This window comes from Peromyscus maniculatus, chromosome 20, assembly GCF_049852395.1.
Source record: "Peromyscus maniculatus bairdii isolate BWxNUB_F1_BW_parent chromosome 20, HU_Pman_BW_mat_3.1, whole genome shotgun sequence".
NCBI lineage: Eukaryota > Metazoa > Chordata > Mammalia > Rodentia > Cricetidae > Peromyscus > Peromyscus maniculatus.
The window spans coordinates 48940854-48961246 of NC_134871.1; the positions used below are offsets into that span (position 1 = coordinate 48940854).

At 48.6% G+C, this 20393-nt stretch overlaps 1 protein-coding gene across 1 annotated transcript in view; it reads right to left on the reverse strand.

Annotated features, from left to right (window-relative positions):
• Positions 1–20393, reverse strand: part of Fam227a (family with sequence similarity 227 member A) — a 54414-nt gene that overhangs the window by 12531 nt on the left and 21490 nt on the right. The window contains exons 5-12 of the mRNA XM_015997836.3: positions 20068–20147; positions 17914–18060; positions 15918–16019; positions 15035–15139; positions 12499–12622; positions 10344–10451; positions 7042–7127; positions 1618–1735 (exon numbers count right to left, since the gene is read on the reverse strand). Coding sequence (XP_015853322.1) covers positions 1618–1735; positions 7042–7127; positions 10344–10451; positions 12499–12622; positions 15035–15139; positions 15918–16019; positions 17914–18060; positions 20068–20147 — 870 coding nt within the window. The remainder of the gene's footprint in view (positions 1–1617; positions 1736–7041; positions 7128–10343; positions 10452–12498; positions 12623–15034; positions 15140–15917; positions 16020–17913; positions 18061–20067; positions 20148–20393) is intronic.

The following is a 20393-nucleotide window of genomic DNA, read 5'->3' on the forward strand; positions in this document are numbered from 1 at the left end:
AATCCCAGCACTCGGGAGGCAGAGCCAGGTGGATCTCGGTGAGTTCGAGGCCAGCCTGGGCTACCAAGTGAGTCCCAGGAAAGGCGCAAAGCTACACAGAGAAACCCTGTCTCGAAAAACCAAAAAAAAAAAAAAAAAAAAAAAAAAAGCTGAATGGCCAGGAGGTAGGCAGGAGAGAGATAGGCGGGGCTGGTGGGCACAGAGAATAAATAGGAGGAGACAGGGTTTCTCTGTGTAGCCTTAGCTGTCCTGGAACTCAATCTGTAGACCAGGCTGGCCTCAACTCAGAGATCTGCCTGGCTCTGCCTCCCGAGTGCTGGGATTAAAGGCGTGCGCCACCACTGCCCGGCTTCCTCTCCTTTCTCATGTCCCTATAATTTGTCACCACCACCCGGTGACCCAAAGCTTTTTAAAATGCCATGCAGCAACAGAATGGGTGTTGTAGCTACAAGGCAAAAAAGCAGTTCAGCTTCTACACAGAGCTGTGGTTTCCTGTAGGAGATCAGCAGAGAATGCTTGAAGACAAGCAAACACATAACGGGTCACCCGAAAACAGACCACTAGCATGGCTGCAGCGCTCTCCATGGGAGCACTGGAAGGCCGGGACCAGTGGAACCAACACACCAAGAGAAACAGCACCATTAGTCCAGGGTGGGGATTTAGCTCAGCGGTAGAGCACTTGACTAACATGCACAAGATCATAGGTTCAGTCCCCAGCAGCAGGAAGGAAGAAAAAACGTCTTAGACTGGAGAACACATGCTACTCTTCCAGAGGACCAGAGTTCTGTTCCTAGCATCCACATCAGGAAGCTCACAATGGCCTTTAACTCCAGCTCCAGGGGATCTGATGGCCTGTGGCATACACTTACAAAAATGTACACATATATACATAATATTGAATAAATATAAAAACAAATCCAGGACTGTAGAGAAGACTCAGCAGTTAAGAGCACTCACCGCAGCCGGGCGGTGGTGGCGCACGCCTTTAATCCCAGCACTTGGGAGGCAGAGGCAGGCGGATCTTTGTGAGTTCGAGGCCAGCCTGGGCTACCAAGTGAGTTCCAGGAAAGGCGCAAAGCTACACAGAGAAACGGTGTCTCGAAAAACCAAAAAGAAAAAAAAAAAAAAAAAAGGAGAAATCTGGGAGGAGAGAAGAAGTAGCCAGAGAAGGAGGAGGACTCCAGGAGTCAGCCACCAGCCACCCAGCCAGCCATGGAGTAAGAGTGAAAGTGAGATTAAAGAAAGGGAAAAGTCTAGAGGTGAAGACAGACAGGATAATTTAAAGTTAAGAAAAGCTGGCAAGAAACAAGCCAAGTTAATACCAGGCATTCATAATTATGAATAAGCCTCCGAGTGTAATTTACTTGGGAGCTGGGGGGCGGGCCCCTCAAAAGAGCCAAAAACAACTAACAACAGCTCTTTGTCAGGAGAACATCTTGTGCACTGAGGTGCTTATATTGACTGAAACAAAATGCACCCTCTCCTAGGCATATTTCTTGGTGCCAAGGCCCAGGTCAAACCCAAGGGCATAGCTAAGTATGTTCAGATGGACCCATACAACGTAGGGGTAATAACTGAGAAGTAAGCCAGCCTTGCCCTCCACAGCAGCCTGCTTACCTTTCGTGTGGTAGCATCGTGAGCTTTCCTCTGAGGTCAGCTTCCTTGAAAAGCCTCTCTCGTGGATTGTAGAGAAACTAGAAGACTGCTTCAGTGATGTGGGATGTCCTTCTGCACGCTGCAAATATGTGTTGCTTTTATTGGTTGATGAATAAGGCTGCTCTGGCCTATGGCAGGGCAGAATATAGCTAGGTGGGAAAGCCAAACTGAATACAGGGGAAAAAAAGGGCAGACACTGAGAGACACTGAGGGCCAGAGGGGAGCAAGATGTAATGGAACACAGGTAAAGTCATGAGACCAGTGGCGATACCAAACCGTTTGTAATTAATATAAGCCCCCGTGTGTTTATTTGGGGCCGAGTGGCTGTGGAACACAGGAAAACTTCCAGCTACATTTCAGGGGAGCATTTTTTTTTTTTAAAGAATAAAGTTAGTAAAACTGGTATGAGAGAGATACTTGTGCCTTAGCTGTACCTCATCATCCTCAGTAAAGAAACGTGTGAGAAGAGCTTTCTGGACCAGCCTGTCAATTTCAAGACTGTGGCAGAGAGAAGGGGGTCAGAGGGGAAGACACAAAGGGATGATGTGGAGTGGGGGCCAGGAGCAGTGGGCTGTCACTCAGTAGCTAGAGATCTGGAGCAGCCACGGGATAGCTCTGCTGCCTGGGCTTCCTTAAAGATGAACCGCCACAACTTGCAATGTGCACCGTGGCTCCCGGAAATGGATCCAAACCCACTGCCGTCATTTCTAAGTCTGGCAGTGCCCGGCCTTCGTTAACGTTTCTTTAAGCAACCGCTGTGGTATCCGGTGCTTGCCAATCACTGAAACCTAGTCCCTGTCTTGAAGCACCCCAGATTGGCAGGACGCTTTCATAACAGTGGCTCAAGCTAGGACCTGCTCTCCCATAGAAACCACGCTGAGGCTCAGGACTCTTGACTTTTCCCACCTTCGGGTTTCACTCTAAGGACACTGTCCCCGGGGACCAAGATGGCAGCCAGAGCTCCGGTCACCACATTCACACTCCAGGAGGCTGACTAGGAAGGATCCATACAAGCCTCTCAAAGGAAGGAAGGATCCCATAAACTGACACATAGTCCGTCCCCATATCTCACTGACTCCACCGACCAGTCACAGTCACACAGCTATGCACAGACATGGCAGAGTCAAGGAAATATCTTCACTGTGGTCATGTACTTGTACAACAACAAAAAATCCCAAGTGTGACAACAAATAATGGAGAGGATTTGAGGGCGAGGAGCCCTGAGTCGCTCCTGATGTGGGGTACAAATTAATACAACTTTTATGAAAATCAGTTTAGAGGTTTTTCAAAAAATAACAACTAAAACTGCTGCGGGCCGCAGGAAGATATCCTAAGAACCCAGCTGGTTATGGCAAAGTCACTACCTGGAGGGATCAGGGAATTCCTCCAGAGGAAGCCAAATCCCAAGGAGTTTTTGGTGTTACTTGGCTTGTTATATATCAGCTGTCTTCTGTTATGAAATCATGTGTGCCTTCAAAGCTTTACCAATTGACTTTTCCCTAAGAAGGGCTAACAGTGTGGGCTGATCACTCTCTGGACATACACATTCCAGGTGTTTGGAGAACTGCCTCAGGAAAGGCTTTCTCTGGAATCAGATTCTCCCTTGGCCACTTTCAAGGACTAGCAGTAATAACAGTCCACATGCAAGTCTCCTGATTTAAGATAAATTCCACAAGGAGACACCGCCTAGGTCAGGTGGATGTTCAGTAACCGCTTTACACAATTTAGCTCGGACCCTCCTTTCTTACAGCCTTACTAACTTTATAAGACCTTTAACTCCTTACCTAACCACTTCTAGGAATATTTAGATAACCTTCTGCACTGACAGCTATGCTCAGCCAGAACTCCAGTTCAAGCCTCCCTGTAATTACCATCACTGGCAGCATCCGGCCAGGTCCATCCCCAGATGGAGGCAAGTACCTTATCAGAGATACCTCTGTACTCTCTAAGAACAGACTTACGCATCCAGACGACCTGTTTGAGAAGGCCTGGCGGATGTGCCAATTAAGCCTTACTTCCTCCTTCCCCAAATCTTACCTCCAGTTCCAGATCTCCCTTTAACTATCACCAGAGGCATCTAGCTGTACACAGGTTGCCTAGTGACTGAGCACACTTTTCCCCCACCCTGCAGAAAAACGGCAGATAGCTTGGACAGATAGGAGCCACAGGAAAAAAAGACAGTTTTATTTTCTCCCATTGACCTAGCAACTTATAGATTCTTAACATTTTCTACTAATCACGTTTAAGAGTTTAATAGTTGAGCACATAAGATCCCTCTTCTTAGATATTACCCGAATTTAGCCTTTAGTTAATTCATTTCCCCATTGGTCACTTCCCTTTGGGGTTGCAAATGATAATTAACAGTTACTATGTGATTCTTATCACCCCTCCGTTTGACCCTGGAAGCCTGGCTTTGTACTGCTAAGGGAATACTGCTTGTAAGTGTATATATACCAGGACTTCCAGGACACGTGAGGGACAGAGAAGAGAAAAGAGAGTGAAAGAACTAGATGGGTAAGAGCTGGAGAGGAACAAACTGAGATGGGGAAGAACTAGATTGAAGGACTAGAAGAGAGGACTAGAGGAACGAGATAGAAGATGAGGAAGAGTCATATGGGGAAGTATTAGCTGGGTAAGAGCAAGCTGAAAAGGACCTAGATGAGGCAGAATTAATACGAGAGAATTAAGATAGAACTTAGAGGGAGCAATAGGTAAGTATAGAGAGAAATCAGGCAAGAAAGGAGCTAGACATGAGAACAGAACTGAAGCTGTGTATAAAGGATGTTATGCCAGAGGAATTAAAGCAAGTGGACTATGGAGCTCAGTGTGCTGAGATTCTATTTCCTGAAAATAGTCCTCGCCGTTAGTAGTTCTCTCTCCTGAGCCCCTGGGATGTATAATATTTTAAGGCTGGGTCCTCTAATATTATACAAGATAAAACTACCATATGACCCTCACTCCTGGGCAGACATTCGAGCACAGATATCCTCACACCTACCACCCAAACATGTTTGCAGCTGCTCTGTTCACTTCAGCGGGGAGATGGAAGCTGCCCAGCTGTCCATCAACACACGAACAGATCATGAGAATCTAGCTCACCTCACACTTGTGGGAACTGGCCAATCCATGTCCTCAGCTTTTACTCCTGCCTCAACTTCCCTCACCAATGAAGCTCTGTATCACCCCCACCTCTCTGTTCCCTGAGTAGCTCTATCTCCCTCCCTCCCTCCCTTCCTCCCTCTCTTCCTTCTGTCGCAGGGCCTTAGCACAAGCTGTCCCTGCTTCCTAAAAGGCTCCCCATTCATTCTCCCGATAGCTCCTCAGGTTCTGAGCTCACACGGTACTTTCTGGGAGCACCATTTGTCACACGCACACTCTTTCTCTCCCCATCCCAGGGTAAAAGCCTCACACCGCTCTCCTTCTTCAACCGTTCCCATGTACCACACCTGCCCGAGACAGACAGAAAAAGCCACGAGAGGAACTGGTGTTATGGACTCATGTCCAGGAGGGCTGCTGATAGGGGCCGACTGCTTCCTGAAGGACACAGAGAATACCCAGGACGGCCAGTCCCCAAGAACACTGTTTATGAGACCGAACCCCTCAGTGGCCTAGAACTCCATGAGTCGACTGACTGGCCAGTGATCGCTGGCCCGGGATCTGCCTGCCTCAGCCTCCCCTGCAGTCAGGTGACAGGCACACAACACCATACCCAGCCTTTTTCACATGGGTTCTGGGGACTGAACTCAGTCTTCATGCTTTTATCAACAGAGCTATCTTCCAACTCAAATTCCTCCTTATAGAGGCTGCCATCCACCACCTTCTTTAAAACCCACTGAAGGAATGGAAGACTTGACCGAGTCTTTGACAGGTTTCTGGGAACTCTGATTTATAGCTGAGTCACAGAAGAAGCGGATCTACTACAGGTCCTCAATGCGTGAGCAAGACAAGGGCAGGTGGCAGGTTGGTCTTGGAGAAACCACGGTCTGGTGTCCTGAATTCTGGACTCTCGGATAGTCTGCAGCCTCTGAAATGCATGTTTTGAATGCAGCCAGCTGCATTCACTGAGCAGATGGGGGACTGTCTGCTCATGGTTAGAGGCTCTATCACCTGCGCATCCAAACACCCCTTCAGTCCTGGTTTGCCATTCAAATTTCAGCTGCTTTCAAGATGCCAGTTTTTGATTATTCTATTTCCAGGACAGAAGATGGGATCTCTCAGCTGGGTTCTTGCAATAAATGTCAGAAGGCTTTCTGTGTTTTGGTACAAAGGAACCTATTTGTTTTGGGCACTGTGGCTGGCAGTGCCCAAATAGTGACTAATATTTTGATGCTGATCTCTGAGGGACAGCTGGCCTCAGCAATGCCCATGCTGTCTGTGCTTGGGGCAGGAGTGATATTTATAGAGCTCCATCTCATGCTAGGCCCAGGGCCTAGAGCTTACAAAGGAAGTCCCGATACCCTATGGAGTGCCTTCTTGGTGGCAGGCCTACCTCTGAAGATGAAGGCGTTCAGACAGTGACAGGAGACAGCCCCTCTCTCATAGAGTTTACAGACTAGCCGAGGGAGAACTCCAACCAACAAAAAACCCTCAGTGAGAATGGGAGACCGTTACAGAGGCACAGGGCATGGAGGTGGGTGGCATCATCTCTGTGCTGGGGCCCAGCCTCTTCATACTGAGTGCTCCAAGATAAACACATGGCATCTAACATGGCATCAGTGATGTCAGATACGGGCACTCGGTCATCAGAAAAAGGCATGTTGACCTAGGGCTTCAAGGTCAGTGTGGACGTGGCCATGGTCAGCAGGAATGCTCAGAAAGAAAGGGGATAGGGCTTACTTCATCAGGAGCATCCTCTAGACGGGGCCAAGAAACGCAGCCCTGAGAGTGAGGGTGAGGGGGTCATGAGAGGGTCATGAGGGGGTCACTGCACGCTGCGGCTGTAGTGAAGTAGTAGAATGTTTGCCCTCTCAGGAGGGGTGGGGGAGGTGGGGAGAAAAAGAGGGTGGGGGGAAATACAGAGACAGAAGGACTGAGCCCCAGATGTGAGCCTGGAGCCACGAGCCTGCCTATCTGGGGCTCAGCCTGGACTCAAAGCCTGGCTGGGTCTGCTCCTCTCAGTTCCTGGGGCTGTCCCCATGCTCCTTTCATAGATGGATAATCGGGGTCCTAACAAGCCCCTCTCTGAGAAAGTGGGGTAGAACAGGACAGGGAGATCCAGGACAGGCACCAAAACTACACAGAGAAACCCTGTCTTGAAAAACAAAAAACAAAATAAAACAAAAAAACAAGAACCGGACAGGGATGTGCCTTCCACAGAAGGCCACAGGTGCTCCAGGAAACCCGGGGTTGTGAAGTTCAGGGTCCAGGTCTGTGCTCCCCACTTACCAGAAGGGTATGGAATTTCTTGTTTTTGTAGTGGTCCGCCTTTGGGAAGGAGGTTCTCATACAAGTGAAGAGGGTGAACTCTCTTCCTAGGAGAGAGAAAAGCTGCTCTGTAGTGTCTGGTCACTGCAGGTGAGAGCGTAGGAGCCCTAGACGGTCCTCCTGGAAGCATCGACAGGAGCAGAGGTGGCCCCGGGCAAGCACGGGCCTCTGCTCAACAGGCAGAGCTGACGAGCTAGCACAGACTGATGTCTACACGGCCACACGTGCGGGCGCGGTGCACAGGACCACAAAACAAGCCACCATGCTCCACAGAAAACTAACAACCCGGACTCCCACAAAACCGAGCCAAGTGCAGGTAAAACGTTCCTTGGTTTGTTTTCCAGACAGCATTTCTCTGTGTAGTCCTGACTTGCCTGCTGGAGACAGGGTCTCTCTGCTCTGTAACTCTGGCTATAGACCAGGCTGGCCTTGAACTCACAGAGATCCGCCTGCCTCTGCCTCCCGAGTGCTGGGATTAAAGGCGTGCGCCACCGCTGTCCGGCCTCCTGACTCCTCCTAAATGTGTTTTGGTTGTTTGCTTTTGAAACAGGGTCTTACTATCTAGCCCTGGCTGGCCTTGAACTCTCTCTAGAAACCAGGTTGGTCTCTAATTTGCAGTCCTCTCGCCTCAGCTTCCCAAGGGCTGGCATTAGAAGTGTGTGCACCAGGCCTGGCTGGGGTAAAAGTTTGGAAAGAAAAATCCAGGGCTACAGAGATGACTTGGCAGAGAAGCACACTCTGCTCTTACAGGGGGCGGGACCCGGCGCCATTGTCGGCATCCCCAGAGCGGCCACAAACATGCAACTCCAGTTCCTGGGAATCCAACGCCCTCTTCTGGCCTCCGTGGGCACCAAGCACACACATGTGGAACACAGACATACATGCAGGCAAAACACTCATACACATAAGATAAATCTAAAAAAACAGAAAAAAATGTAAAACAACAACCAAAGTAAAAGAAAATCCAGGGCGGGGACGTTGCAGTGTTGGAGTTCAGGATTAGCATGTGCTAAGGCTCTGGGTGCGAGCCCTGAAACCACCAAAAATAAGAAAAACTATCAATATGATAATATAGCAAGTTGTGAAACTTTCGATGCGTCAAAACAAAAAATATTGAGCATAGCTAATCCTTAGAGGCAAGGATAAAGACAATTTGAGGACTGGTTTTGCTGGACGGTGGTGGCGCACACCTTTAATCCCAGCGCTCTGGAGGCAGAGGCAGGTGGATCTCTGTGAGTTCGAGGCCAGCCTGGTCTACAAAGCAAGTTCCAGGAAAAGTGCAAAGCTACACAGAGAAACCCTGTCTAGAAACACCAAAAAAAATAAATAAATAAATAAAAAATAAATAAATAAATAAATAAATAAATAAAAAGGACTGCCTTCTTTCTCTCTTTCTTTCTTTCTTCTTTCTTTCTTTCTTTCTTTCTTTCTTTCTTTCTTTCTCTCTCTCTCTTTCTTCTCTCTCTCTCTCTCTCTCTCTCTCTCTCTCTCTCTCTCTCTCTCTCTCTCTCTTTCTTTTCTCCCCACTTAGAAAAAAACAACAACAACAAAACCCTGGTCTACAGAGGGAGTCCCAGGCCAACCAGGGACACACAGAGAAACCCCATCTGTACCTGCTGGCTAGGGAAAGCATGTCTGTTTGCTTAGGACAGTGACAGCAGAGGCAGGCTCTGGTCCTGGGATAGGGGGCGCTGTTACAATTTCCAGACCAACACTGCAGCCTGCTCTCTGCAAGGCGTACAGCCAGGCTCTTCCTTGGAACCCCAAACATATTTCGGCTTCCCTGTGGCTGCAGGTGGGGGGGCCTTGATCAGCCGCAGGCTCCAATCGACCTAACCTCCACAGCTTCTACCTGTTTGAAACACGGACCTTCAAATGCCAGTGTGAATGCTCCGCACTGCACTGTTGGTGTCCTGGTCCTGCTCCATGTGGCCTCTGCACCGTCTCCACCCAAGGTGGGCACAATCCACATGCTGTAGCTCAAGTGCCTCCCATTGCCCTTGGATAGGGAGGAGAGGCAAGGCTCACATGCCCAATGATACTCTCAGCCCAGGGCCTGGCTCATGGAGCTCTTGACGTGACGTGACGTGATGTGACATGACATGGTATGACATGACATGAACGTCACAGACTCAAACTAGCTGCCAAAGTGAAATAGCGATGGCAATGAGCTGTAGAGTACTCCACAGTGTAGCTGACATGTGAGCAGTACAATTTTCTATTCTGTAGTAGACCAGGTCGGTTTCAAACTTGAGAAAAGCTTCCTGTCTTAGCCTACTAAGTGCTTGGATTAGAGATGTGTGCCACCAATACATGTCTATGACATGACATGCTGAAGGAAATAAAAAAGTTGGTATTGTGCAAGTTACTCTTCTGACCATCGGTGTTCTCATCTGTGACGTGCATGTAGGGTCTCCTTAAGTTCATTTGGTTGTCATGGGGATGAAACAATACACAGAGGTTCCAGCAAGTCCCAGGCATCAATAAACTCCTAGGTTCCTATTAACTAGCTTTCCATATTCTATAGTACAACATATTGACCGGATAGAGTATAGAACATGCAAGCCTCATACACAATACTAGAACATACAGACCCAATAGAGTACAAAACACATAGGCCTCGTAGATGATGCAAGAACATGCAGACCCAATAGAGTATAGAACATGCAGACCTCACACACGATACTAGAACATACAGATAGAGTATAGAACACACAAGCCTCACAGATGATACTAGAACATAGAGACCTGATAGAGTACAGAACACACAGGCCTCATAGATGATACTAGAACATACAGACATGATAGAATCTAGAACACACAGGCCTCATAGATGATACTAGAACATATAGATCTGATAGAGTCTAGAACACACAGGCCTCATAGATGACACTAGAACATACAGACCCAATAGAGTCTAGATCACACAGGCTTCATGGATGATACTAGAACATACATATAGAACATACAGGCCTCATAGATGATACCAGAACATACAGACCCAATAAAGTACAGAACATGTAGGCCTCATAGACAATATCAGAACATGAGACTGTCTTAGTTAGCGTTCCTATTGCTGTGAAGAGACCCAGCCTTTCTACCCAATGTAAAATTCTACTCCTCATATTCATAAACACCAATATTTTATTCATTTGATAGAGAGTTTGGAAGGCTATGGAAGAGAGCCTGGCGGAGACATCAGTTACATTGTGGCTGGGTTGTGTAAGGGAACGGAAGAGACAGGGCCAGAGCTGGGAACTTACCCCGTATAAGTCGACTGCTCTGTAACATCAATTCTTCTCTCCGGAACCTCTCTGGATCCAGTTCTGAGTAGTCCCAACTGTCATAGCTCTGTGGGCAAGGATATGTCCCTAAAAGAAGCCAAGAGTGGTGATGGCCACTTCCACCAGTGAGAACGGAGCAGGACAAAGGGAAGCAGAGGCCTTGAGTCTCCTGCTGGTTACAGGGAACCGGAGATCTGCTGGCAGTATTGTTCTGGTCTTCCTGTCTCGTCCTCTCTAGAGGGTTTCTTCACCCACAGAATGGGGACAATGCTGCCCGCCCTGCCATCTTCTGGCGCCTGGGTGTGGGACTCAGTGACAAGTGTTAATGAAGATGCCACAGTTACCCACTTTCTTACTCGCCTTCCATTGTTCTTGCTGGACAATGAGCCCCCTTCCCCAGGAGCAGGGGCTGGGAGGGGGTCATGTCTGTGTCCCCAGGGCCTCCTGCTGGACCCAGCAGCAGTAAATAAGTGCTCAGTGAAGGTTTCTTCAACACGCTCTCAGGCTACACTGAGCGCCAGAAATGATGCTTCCAAGGGTCAGTGGGGAAATCTGAGCCACTGTGCACTAGGAGTAGCCGGGAGGTTTATTTCTGGTGATTAGTTAGGTGAAAACAGGACCAGGGAGAAGGAGCAGCCGGAAGAAGGTGGGAAATGAGAGAGACAGGTTGCCACGGTGACCCAAGACCTAGCTCTGGAGGGGAACAACCCTGGGTCTAAAACATGGCATTCAGTTGTTTGCTCTTGAATTTCTTTAACCCTTCATGTTCGGAGGGCTGAAAGGGTGTGCAGTGAAGAGTTCATAGAGCAGGCCCAAGGCTTCCTGTCTTACAAAGGCCTGCAAGGCTAGGCCTTGGCTAGAGCCTGGGAACACAGCCGGCAAACAGTTCCTCGCATTGACACAAAACTACTTTTAATGGGTGGACTATTGTTCCTGGGCTGTCGGTATAGAATGTGACGGAGCTAAATGCCAGCCCTCCAGGACTGAGACAGCAGATGGACAGAGGTATCTCCAAGGGGACCCTGAATGACACCTTGGCCTCTGAATCCCTGATGTGCTTCTCCTGGGCAGAGACATCACACACTCGTACTACATCTCCCTGGCAGGTAGATAAATGGGCTCTGTGTGACTCCTTGTGGTAAGGAGGGAGCGAGCACTAGGCGGCCTGCACAGAGATCCTCCAAAGCACGCTGCTCCTCCTCCTCCTCTACGATCCAGCTGTGCTTCCTACTGGACACGGGAACGCTTAGCCATGGTGACAAAGCTCCTCATGAGGAAGTGACCTTCTCATCCTTCTTGTTCCCAACATAAAATGTCAAAGGCGCCTGTTTCGTACAATATCTAGCCAGCAAAAATCTCAGGATAAATAGCAGCATTCAGCCATCTCAGGAAGGTTCTAGGTTGAGAAAGGAAGTGGGGAAAGGAAAGAAGTTGCTGGGAAGCCAACGTGGAGCTGGCCACCTGGGTCACGCTGCTCTGGGGTGACTGGGACATGGATAACAGGGCTGAACCGGTACTTGCCGCCTTGCTCCCTGCAGATGAGGTGAAACACAGATCCGCTCGGGCAGCCATGTCTCAGAACTGTCTACAAGGAAAGGGGACTAGGGACTGCAGCTCCCTCCCTCTCTCCCTCCCTCGCCACTTCCTTCCCTCTCTCTTCCTCTCTGGTGTTCTGAGATGAGTCTAAGTAACTCTGGTTGGCCTGATACTTGCCCTGTAGCCCAGGCTGACCCAAATTCATAGCAATCTTCCTGCTTCTGCCTCCCAAGTGCCGAGACTGCACCACCATGCCCAGCTTTAACTTTCTTTATAGTTCATTTTGACTGCGATATTCATTGTGGTTTTTTTTTTTTGTTTTTTTTTTTTTGTTTGTTTGTTTGTTTTTGTTTTTAAGGCAGCGTCTTGCCATGAGTTCAGGCTGGCCTTGAACTCACAAAATCCCTGCTATAGCCTTTCAAACACGAGGGATGCCGGCGCGCAGCACCAAGCTCGGACTCTTCACTGTCAAGGAGAGAACAGGAAAGCTGTCGTGATGCAGAGCGTTAGGCAGCCAAAAAACACACCCAGCCTCCGGTGGAAAACGTTTTTGAACTAACTTCCTCCCCTAGTCGGTAGGAAGCCCCTCCCCTCTCACCTGAGATCCACAGGCCCATCGTGTTACAAATCTCCGACTTGAACTCGTGGGTGTTGAACCAGGACTGGGGGAAGCAGCAGCAGAAGCTGGTGTACAGGGCTTTGCTCAGAAGCGACGGGAGCCTCTGGGAGAAGCAGAGCTCAGCATCAGTCCCGGTGCCTCTGCTCTCAGAAAAGAGCCCTGGCCGGGCCAAGAACCTGGGACCAAATTCCTTCCCAGCGCCAGGCTGCTTTCCTTTCTGTCTTGGGCTGTCTCCCCATCCCCGGATGTCACTGAGGATGCTCCTCAGGAAGAACTCGACTCTTCCCCGGGCATGCCTCCATAGTGTTCCACCGCTCTGTGCGTTTACACTCTGCTCAGAGCACAGGCCAGGAAACAGCACGACATGGAGATGTCTACACTAACATACACATGCAACTCCCTATCACTGTCTCCCCAAAATAATGAGATGAGGACTCACCATGCAGCCCAAGAACTTATGAAAATCCTCTCTCAGCCTCCTGAATGCTGGAATTAATTGCAGATGTGAACCACTATACAACGTTTAAAGGGGGTCCTCTCCTCTCTTCTCTGTGTCATGCTGGAGACTGAACTTAAGACCTCACACATGCTGAGAAGTACTCTGTTTCTGGGCTACTCCCCCAGCTCCAAGGGTGTTCAATTATTATTTTCATTTCCATTTTGTTTTGTGGCTAAATTTTTCTCCTATCCATACTTCTTTCTTGGTAAATTTCTCATTTTTGTACTTTTATCCACGGATCTATGAGATGTCCGATTTTTTTAATTTGTTTTAGACTTGAGTGTTTTGCCTGCATATATGTTCATGTAGCCCATGTATGCTGGGTACCTGCAGAGGTCAGGAAAACATATCGGATCCCCTGGAGCTGCAGTTAAAGATGGTTATAAGCTACCAGGTGGGTGCTGGGAACTGAACCCACATCTTTGTAAGAGCAACAAGGGCTGCTGACTGCCGAGCCATCTCCCCAGTCCCGAGATGCCGAATCCTTCTCACTGATTTGCAGCAGTTCCTTACGCTGGGTGACACACACCACCAGGTGCTGGAGAGTTGGCGATTAAATGATTAAGAACGTCAGCTGCTCTGGCAGAAGGGCCAGTTCCAGTGCCCAGAACCCAACCCACAGCCATCTGCAACTTTAGTTCCAGGGGACCCAGTGCCACCTTCTGACCGCCACAGGCACCAGTCATGAACATGGTGCACAGACATACATGTAGGCACAACACTCATACACATTAAAAGACAAATCTAAAAAAATGCTACCAGTATTTCTGTATAGATTGTTATTTACATCTTAATTTTGTGTGTAGTAGTTCCAAAAAACTATACAGTCAAGGGAGAGGTATAGAGACACAGACTTGTAATCCTATCACTTGGAGATTGAGGCAGGAGGATGGAGAATTTGAGGCTAGTCAAGACTACATAGTCAGTTTGAAGCTAGACTGGGTTAGAGTGATACCTTGTCTCACTATATATCTATATATCTATATACCTATATATCTATATATATAATTATACACACACATACATATAGTATGGATACATAGTTCAATCTATCAGCCTTTTGTTTTATGGCTGCTTCTCCTAGATCATGTTTACACCCTCCTTCCTCACCTGCAAATTATCTAAATATTGACACATTTCTTCCAACAATCTCTTTAGGTCGTACACACATCCACAGAAAAGGTAGACATGGGTTTACACTTCTCATTCTAACATTACAAGCTCATTCAAATACTATAGAAACATGAAATAGAAGAGCAAAGGGGACAGAAGAACGGTGGAGCAGTGAAGAGCACTGGCTGCTCTTCCAGAGGACCCAGGTTCAATTCCCAGCACCCACATGGCAGCTCACAGACAACTGTAACTCCAGTTCCAGGGGATCCAAGGCCCCCTTCTGGCCTTTGCTGGCACTATGTGCACACGGCACACATTGCTACATAGGCAAAACACCCACATACATAAATAAAGAGGTTTTAATTCTTAAAAAAAATAGAGAAATTAAATCTCTTAGTACCTCACTCGCCATTGCTAAGAACTGGGCAGATATTTTCTAGATTTGTTTCTATTCTTGGTGTGCATATACTCACAGAGTTGTGTCACCATCTAATGGTGAGAACACATGGAGAACTGCATCAATAGGTGACGTCATCATTGTATACACACTACAGACCATACATACGTACGTACGTACACAATTATAACGGCTTGTCACCTTTGAGTGATAGTAACTCACGGGGCCACTGCCAGAGATGCAATCTATGATAAACTGAATTGTCTGTTACAAAATGTGCATCTGCTATATTCACATCAGTTTAAAACATTGAATAATTTGCTTCCCCTCCCCCAACTCAAAACATATCATTACGTCTTCCCCAATAAGTGTAGGACTCAGTCATACTTCTTTGCAATGGCTTAATTATAAGCTTGGGCACGGGTACTTATTACTCCTTTGTGAAATGCCTGTTTGGAGCATTCTCTTGCCAGCAAAGTGTTTTCTAAGCGGCAGGTGACACTCACTTTTATGAGTGCCTCTTCATAGTGAGTCCGGACCATTTTGAACAGCAGGATGGCGTAATTTCGGGCTATTCGGTCAAACAGCTTGTGCTGGATCTCCTTGTTCGGCTGCCAGGTGAGAGAGAGACAGACAGACAGACATCAGCATGCCTGCTGCAGCTGCCAAGGGGCTGCCATGCTTTTTGTCCTTTGTTTTAGCAGACATGGCCTCACCAGGTGGCCCCAGGCTGGTCTTGAATTGCACCACCACAGCTGGCATGGGTCTGCAATTCAGGCAAAGCATTGCCCTCAGTGGTCAGGAACCTTACTCTCCAGAGCAGTGGTTCTCGACCTAATGCTGCGACCCTCTAATCCAGTAGCTCATGTTGTGATGACCCCCAACCATAAGCTTATTTTCATTGTTACTTCATAACTGCAATTTTGCTACTGTTTTGAATTGTAATGTAAATATCTGATATGCAACCCCTGTGAAAGGTCATCTGATCCCCCCTCCCCAAAGGGGTCGCAACCATGGGTTGAGAACCACTGATCTTGAGAGTTAGCTTCCTATGCTTTGAGGAATGAGCTGCTTGCCTGCTGTCCACATAAGCATGTATGGAGTGTCAGGGAAGAAAAACTCCTAACTCTGGGCCAGGAGGTTCCTTTCACGCCTGTCCTGGAGCCACTACTTAGCAGAGACTGTCTGCTCAAGCTCAGGGGAGCTGCAGGGCATTGGGTAACAGCAAAAGTTCAGGTACATGGGCGGGGCCTGCGGAGGGAGGTGACAGGTTGTCTGCGGAGGTGACTCATGGGAACAGAGGGACTTGTTGCCCACGCTGCTACAGACAGGGCTCTGTTCCACAGGAAAGCAAGGTAAGCGAGGGAGGAGACACGGAGTCACATTTACCTGGTACCGTTCATGAAATATCCACCAAAAGCTGTCCAGCCAGATGGCGCTGAAGGAGGGAGAAGACAGAAACTTCTCTAATTCTCTGTCTGAACAGTAAGACTTGAAAAAAAACAAAATTCGCGTTAGTATTGTGGTCATTGTTATTGTTACTGCTATTGTTGCTCAAGATGCCTGGAGCTTGTGATTCTCCTGCCTCAGCCTCCTGAGGGCTGAATCCCTAACCATGAAAACCAACAAAAAAAAGCCCCTAAGCTTCCAGTGAGTCCTCAAGATTTTCATGGCCCGATGACAAGTGACATGACATTTTCTCTTAACCTGGCTGGAATCTTGGCGCCCACATTATTATCACGGACTAGGAAACTGAGGCCCCGCATGCAGTTCAGGACACTGAGGACCACAGAGCTCAAAGGACTTACCCAAAGGAATATGACCAGCGAGTGGCAGAGACAGTACTAGGAACCCACAACTCTAGATGGAGGCCCCCAGGTACCCCTCCCTCTTACCGCTGGGCAGCAACAGCTGCGGACCTGTGAGGCTGTTCCACAAATGCAAGGGTGGAGCCACGGGAGTCTATTGATCAGTAATAAATACACACGAGTCAAAAGTCAAGACCACTACTCACAAACTCAGGGGAGCAAACCTTCAGCTTGTGCTGTCCCCACCATATCATAAACATTACGGAATGATGCCTCCTGTGTGTCTGCTACTGCCTAACACACCTCACTCTTCATCTCCCTCAGGTCGGACTGACTCAGCACAGCCAGGCAGCGGGAAGGAGCCAGGAAGAGGGGGAGGAGGAGGGGAGGAGAAGAAAAGAAGGGAAGAAGAGAGATAGAGACAGGGAGATGGCTGTGTGTGTGTGTGTGTGTGTGTGTGTGTACACGCATGTGTGTGCGCAGCAGTGAGTACAGCTGACATGTGAGTCCCAGGAGTGGAGGGCTGACCAGTTAAGAGCTAATGGGTCAATGACCAATGACCAGAGCTGTTTTGGGGACAGGGATTATGTAACCATAAAAGATGAAGAGACCAGCTGGGCTGTGGTGGTGGCGGCAGCGGTGGTAGCGCACGCCTTTAATCCCAGCACTCTGTGAGTCTCTGTGAGTTTGAGGCCAGCCTGGGCTACAGAGCGAGATCCAGGACAGGCACCAAAGCTACACAGAGAAACCCAGCTACACGGTCACTAAGAGCGCTCTGAGCGTCTTCCCTTTGCAGACCTCCACACAGCTGCCGCCTGCCTCTGACATTGCCTCACCCATGCAGGTGACATCTTTGGGCATCATCACTCTTCCCTCCAAAGCTCTATGCCCGCACAGCTCTCAAGATGCCTAGTTCCAGTCTACTGTCTGCTCTGTTTCCTATCTACTGCCATGTAAACAAGCAGCCACCACCTCCCACTGCCATAGACAGAGACAGATCCATTCGGCCTTGCCACCCCACCATGGGTTCTCAAAGATAGAAATAATAAACAAACAAACAAACAAAGCTTTCTTCCTTAAGTCGTCTCCATCAGGCATTCCGTCACAGCAGTGAGAAAAGCAACTGACAGAATCCCCATTACGTCATCAAAAGAGGACTCCATCAGTACACCAGTGCTGAAGACAGAGCCCTCACGGCCAGTCACTTCCCCAAACCCTCCCTCGGGACATTACATGTGGGAACAAGCCGTTAGCACATGAGCCTTGTTGGGGGATACTTCACACCGAAGCATAACTGTTCTGACTAGAAAGTCAGGCTTACCAGTGTGCCGCAGGGCAGCTGAGAGAGCAGCAGACGGCCCACAGACAGACACGTATCTGTGAGGGTACATGCTCCAGTTTGTTTTTAAATAGGACACATGATCAAGGCACACTGCACGGGCTGGCAGGATGGCTCAGCAGCTAAAAGCATGTCTGCCAGTACTGATGGCCGGGCTCCGTCCCTCTCAGTGTCCTCTGACCTTGACACGCACGCGTGCACAGCCAGGGCACAGCTGACTTCCTGCCCTCCTCCTTACCTTGCCACTGAGGGGATTTTTCTCAGACCGGATCACATTGCCCACCATGTCGCAGAAGTCCACGCCATTGGGAAGCTTGTTGGGCCTAGTCTCGTTAAACTGGGGGTGCTGGTGCAGCTCGGCCAGCAGGTTCTTATCTGCTGTTTTCTGAAGAAGAAGAGCACACTAAGGAAATGGGGTCCATCATCTTGACAGTTTAAAACAATAACATGTGCAACAGACTCACAGACGGGGAGCAAACAAGGGCTTCCCTCCCCAGCACCGCCCCCCAACATCTGCTTACATCAGCTCTGTTTTCCATAAAGGCTCTGAGCAAAGATTTCCAAATACATTTATGCTATTTTAATCCCCCCCACACCTGTCTCTCCAACACATACACACTTTATCTTCTACTTCAGTCTAACCTTTACTCTCGATTACTCCCGGGTCTGTGTGTGTGTGTGTGTGTGTGTGTGTGTGTGTGTGTGTGTGTGTGTATACGTGTACTGTTCTCAAAATTTCCATTTAAACCAGAAGGTGGTGGCGCATGCCTTTAATCTCAGCACTCGGGAGGCAGAGCCATGCGGATCTCTGTGAGTTCGAGGCCAGCCTGGGCTACAGAGTGAGATCTAGGAAAGGCGCAAAGCTACACAGAGAAACCCTGTCTCGAAACAAAAAAACAAATAAAACAAACAAACCCCCCCCAAAAAAAAATTTAAACTGCTACAGTTTAATTGACTTCTCCCTGATTACTTTCAATATTACTGTCATTAATATCTTAGAGTACATACCTTCCCCTTTGCGTCATTTATTTAGCATGATTTTTGAGACAGAGTTTCTCTGTGTATCCCTGGCTCTCCTGGAACTCACTCTGTAGACCAGGTTGGCCTCAAACTCAGAAAACCTGCCTGCCTCTGCCTCCCACTGGGATTAAAGGCATGTGCTACCACTACCCAGCTAGCATGATTTTCTTAAAACAGTAATATTGTATCAACGGATGTAACTGTCCCAATATATCTCATTACTGAGTATGCATCATTAAATTAATTTTTATAACCAAACTCAAACATGACAGCTGGTTAAAAAAAAAAATACAGGAAAATGCAGGAGAGTGGAGTGAGGGGTCCAATTGCCATCCCCCTACTGCACCTACTGGACACACTGTGAAGGGCTAGTTGTTCCCTTTCTATAAGCTGGCTCTGGGAGGGGACCGTGAAAGAGCAGCTTGCTGAATGACTGCTGATCCTGAATCAGAGGCCACTCTGCCATTTACTCCATGTGCCACCTCAGGCAGGGCATTTGTACCCACCCAGACCCCATCAGTGGCATGTGAGGCAATTTCACTACAGAGTCCTGCACCAGGCTTCATGCTGTTTTGGAATTTACAAAGTTAAAAGTTATAAAAAGGTAATGGAAACAGAAGGAATCAAGACCGGTGAGTGAGTAAAGATGCCAGCTGCCAAGTCTGCCGACCCAAGTTCAAGCCCTGGGACTCACAAGGTAGAAGAGAGAATTGACTTCTGCAAGTCGTCCTCAGGCCTCCACATATGTGCCATGGCATGTGCAAACCCCCCCCCCCACACACACACAAAATAAATATAGTAACAATTTTTCAGAAAAGATAATGCATTGTTTCCTAAGGCTTTGGGTACAAGTGATCTATATAGTTTAAATAACCAGCTTTTGGGGGACTGGCTGGCCATAGAGGGGGGCTGGCCCTGGGTTGGAGAACTGAGGGGAGAGCCATGCCTTTCCTCTGACACGCTGCACGTCCCGGGACCGGCATCTCAGCTTCCTGGCATGTCTGCAGTGATCACCAGCACCCGCCGTGAGTAGAGTGGAGACATGGGAACCTCTTGTGCAGAGGGCACACAGTTGTGCGGCACCATCGCAGCGAAGCTGGAGGACCCTGTTTCTAAGCGGAGAAGCCTCAGATCTCACAGTAAAGGACACAGGACTCTGCAACACTTGTCGCCAAGGCTGGGTTCGGTTCTGCCCTTTCAAGACTGACGTCAGCAATTCTAGAGTTAAAAGTATCCCCAGATCTTTGAAAACTCGAACCCTGCGCTTTCTCTATGAATCACCGTCTAGGCGCCAAATCTTCCTTCCTGAGGAATAAAACCCATTTTGTGGATAACAGAAACCACTGGAAAAGCAACAGCGTGGGCCTCTTACCCTTTTTGACAGGATCAGCTTGGCATTCCGGAGCTCTGAGCCTTTGCAGGTTATCGGCAGCTCTTCCTTCGGTTGTTTGACTAAGAATGGAGGAGAAGGGCAGCCATGAGGAGGGGTGGTCGCACCTGCTACTGAGAGCTAAGACTGCTGGGGAGGGCTGCCTGGTGACCAGCAGACTGCTAGGTCCTGGCCTATCTGTTTAGAAGCCGCACGGAAGACAGGACACTGTGCATAGGCAAGTTCCTCTTCCTGGCAGGACTCTCCTGGGTCCAATATACCTGATGGCGCCACCAGGTGGGCTTTATGAAGGGACAGGGATCGAAGCA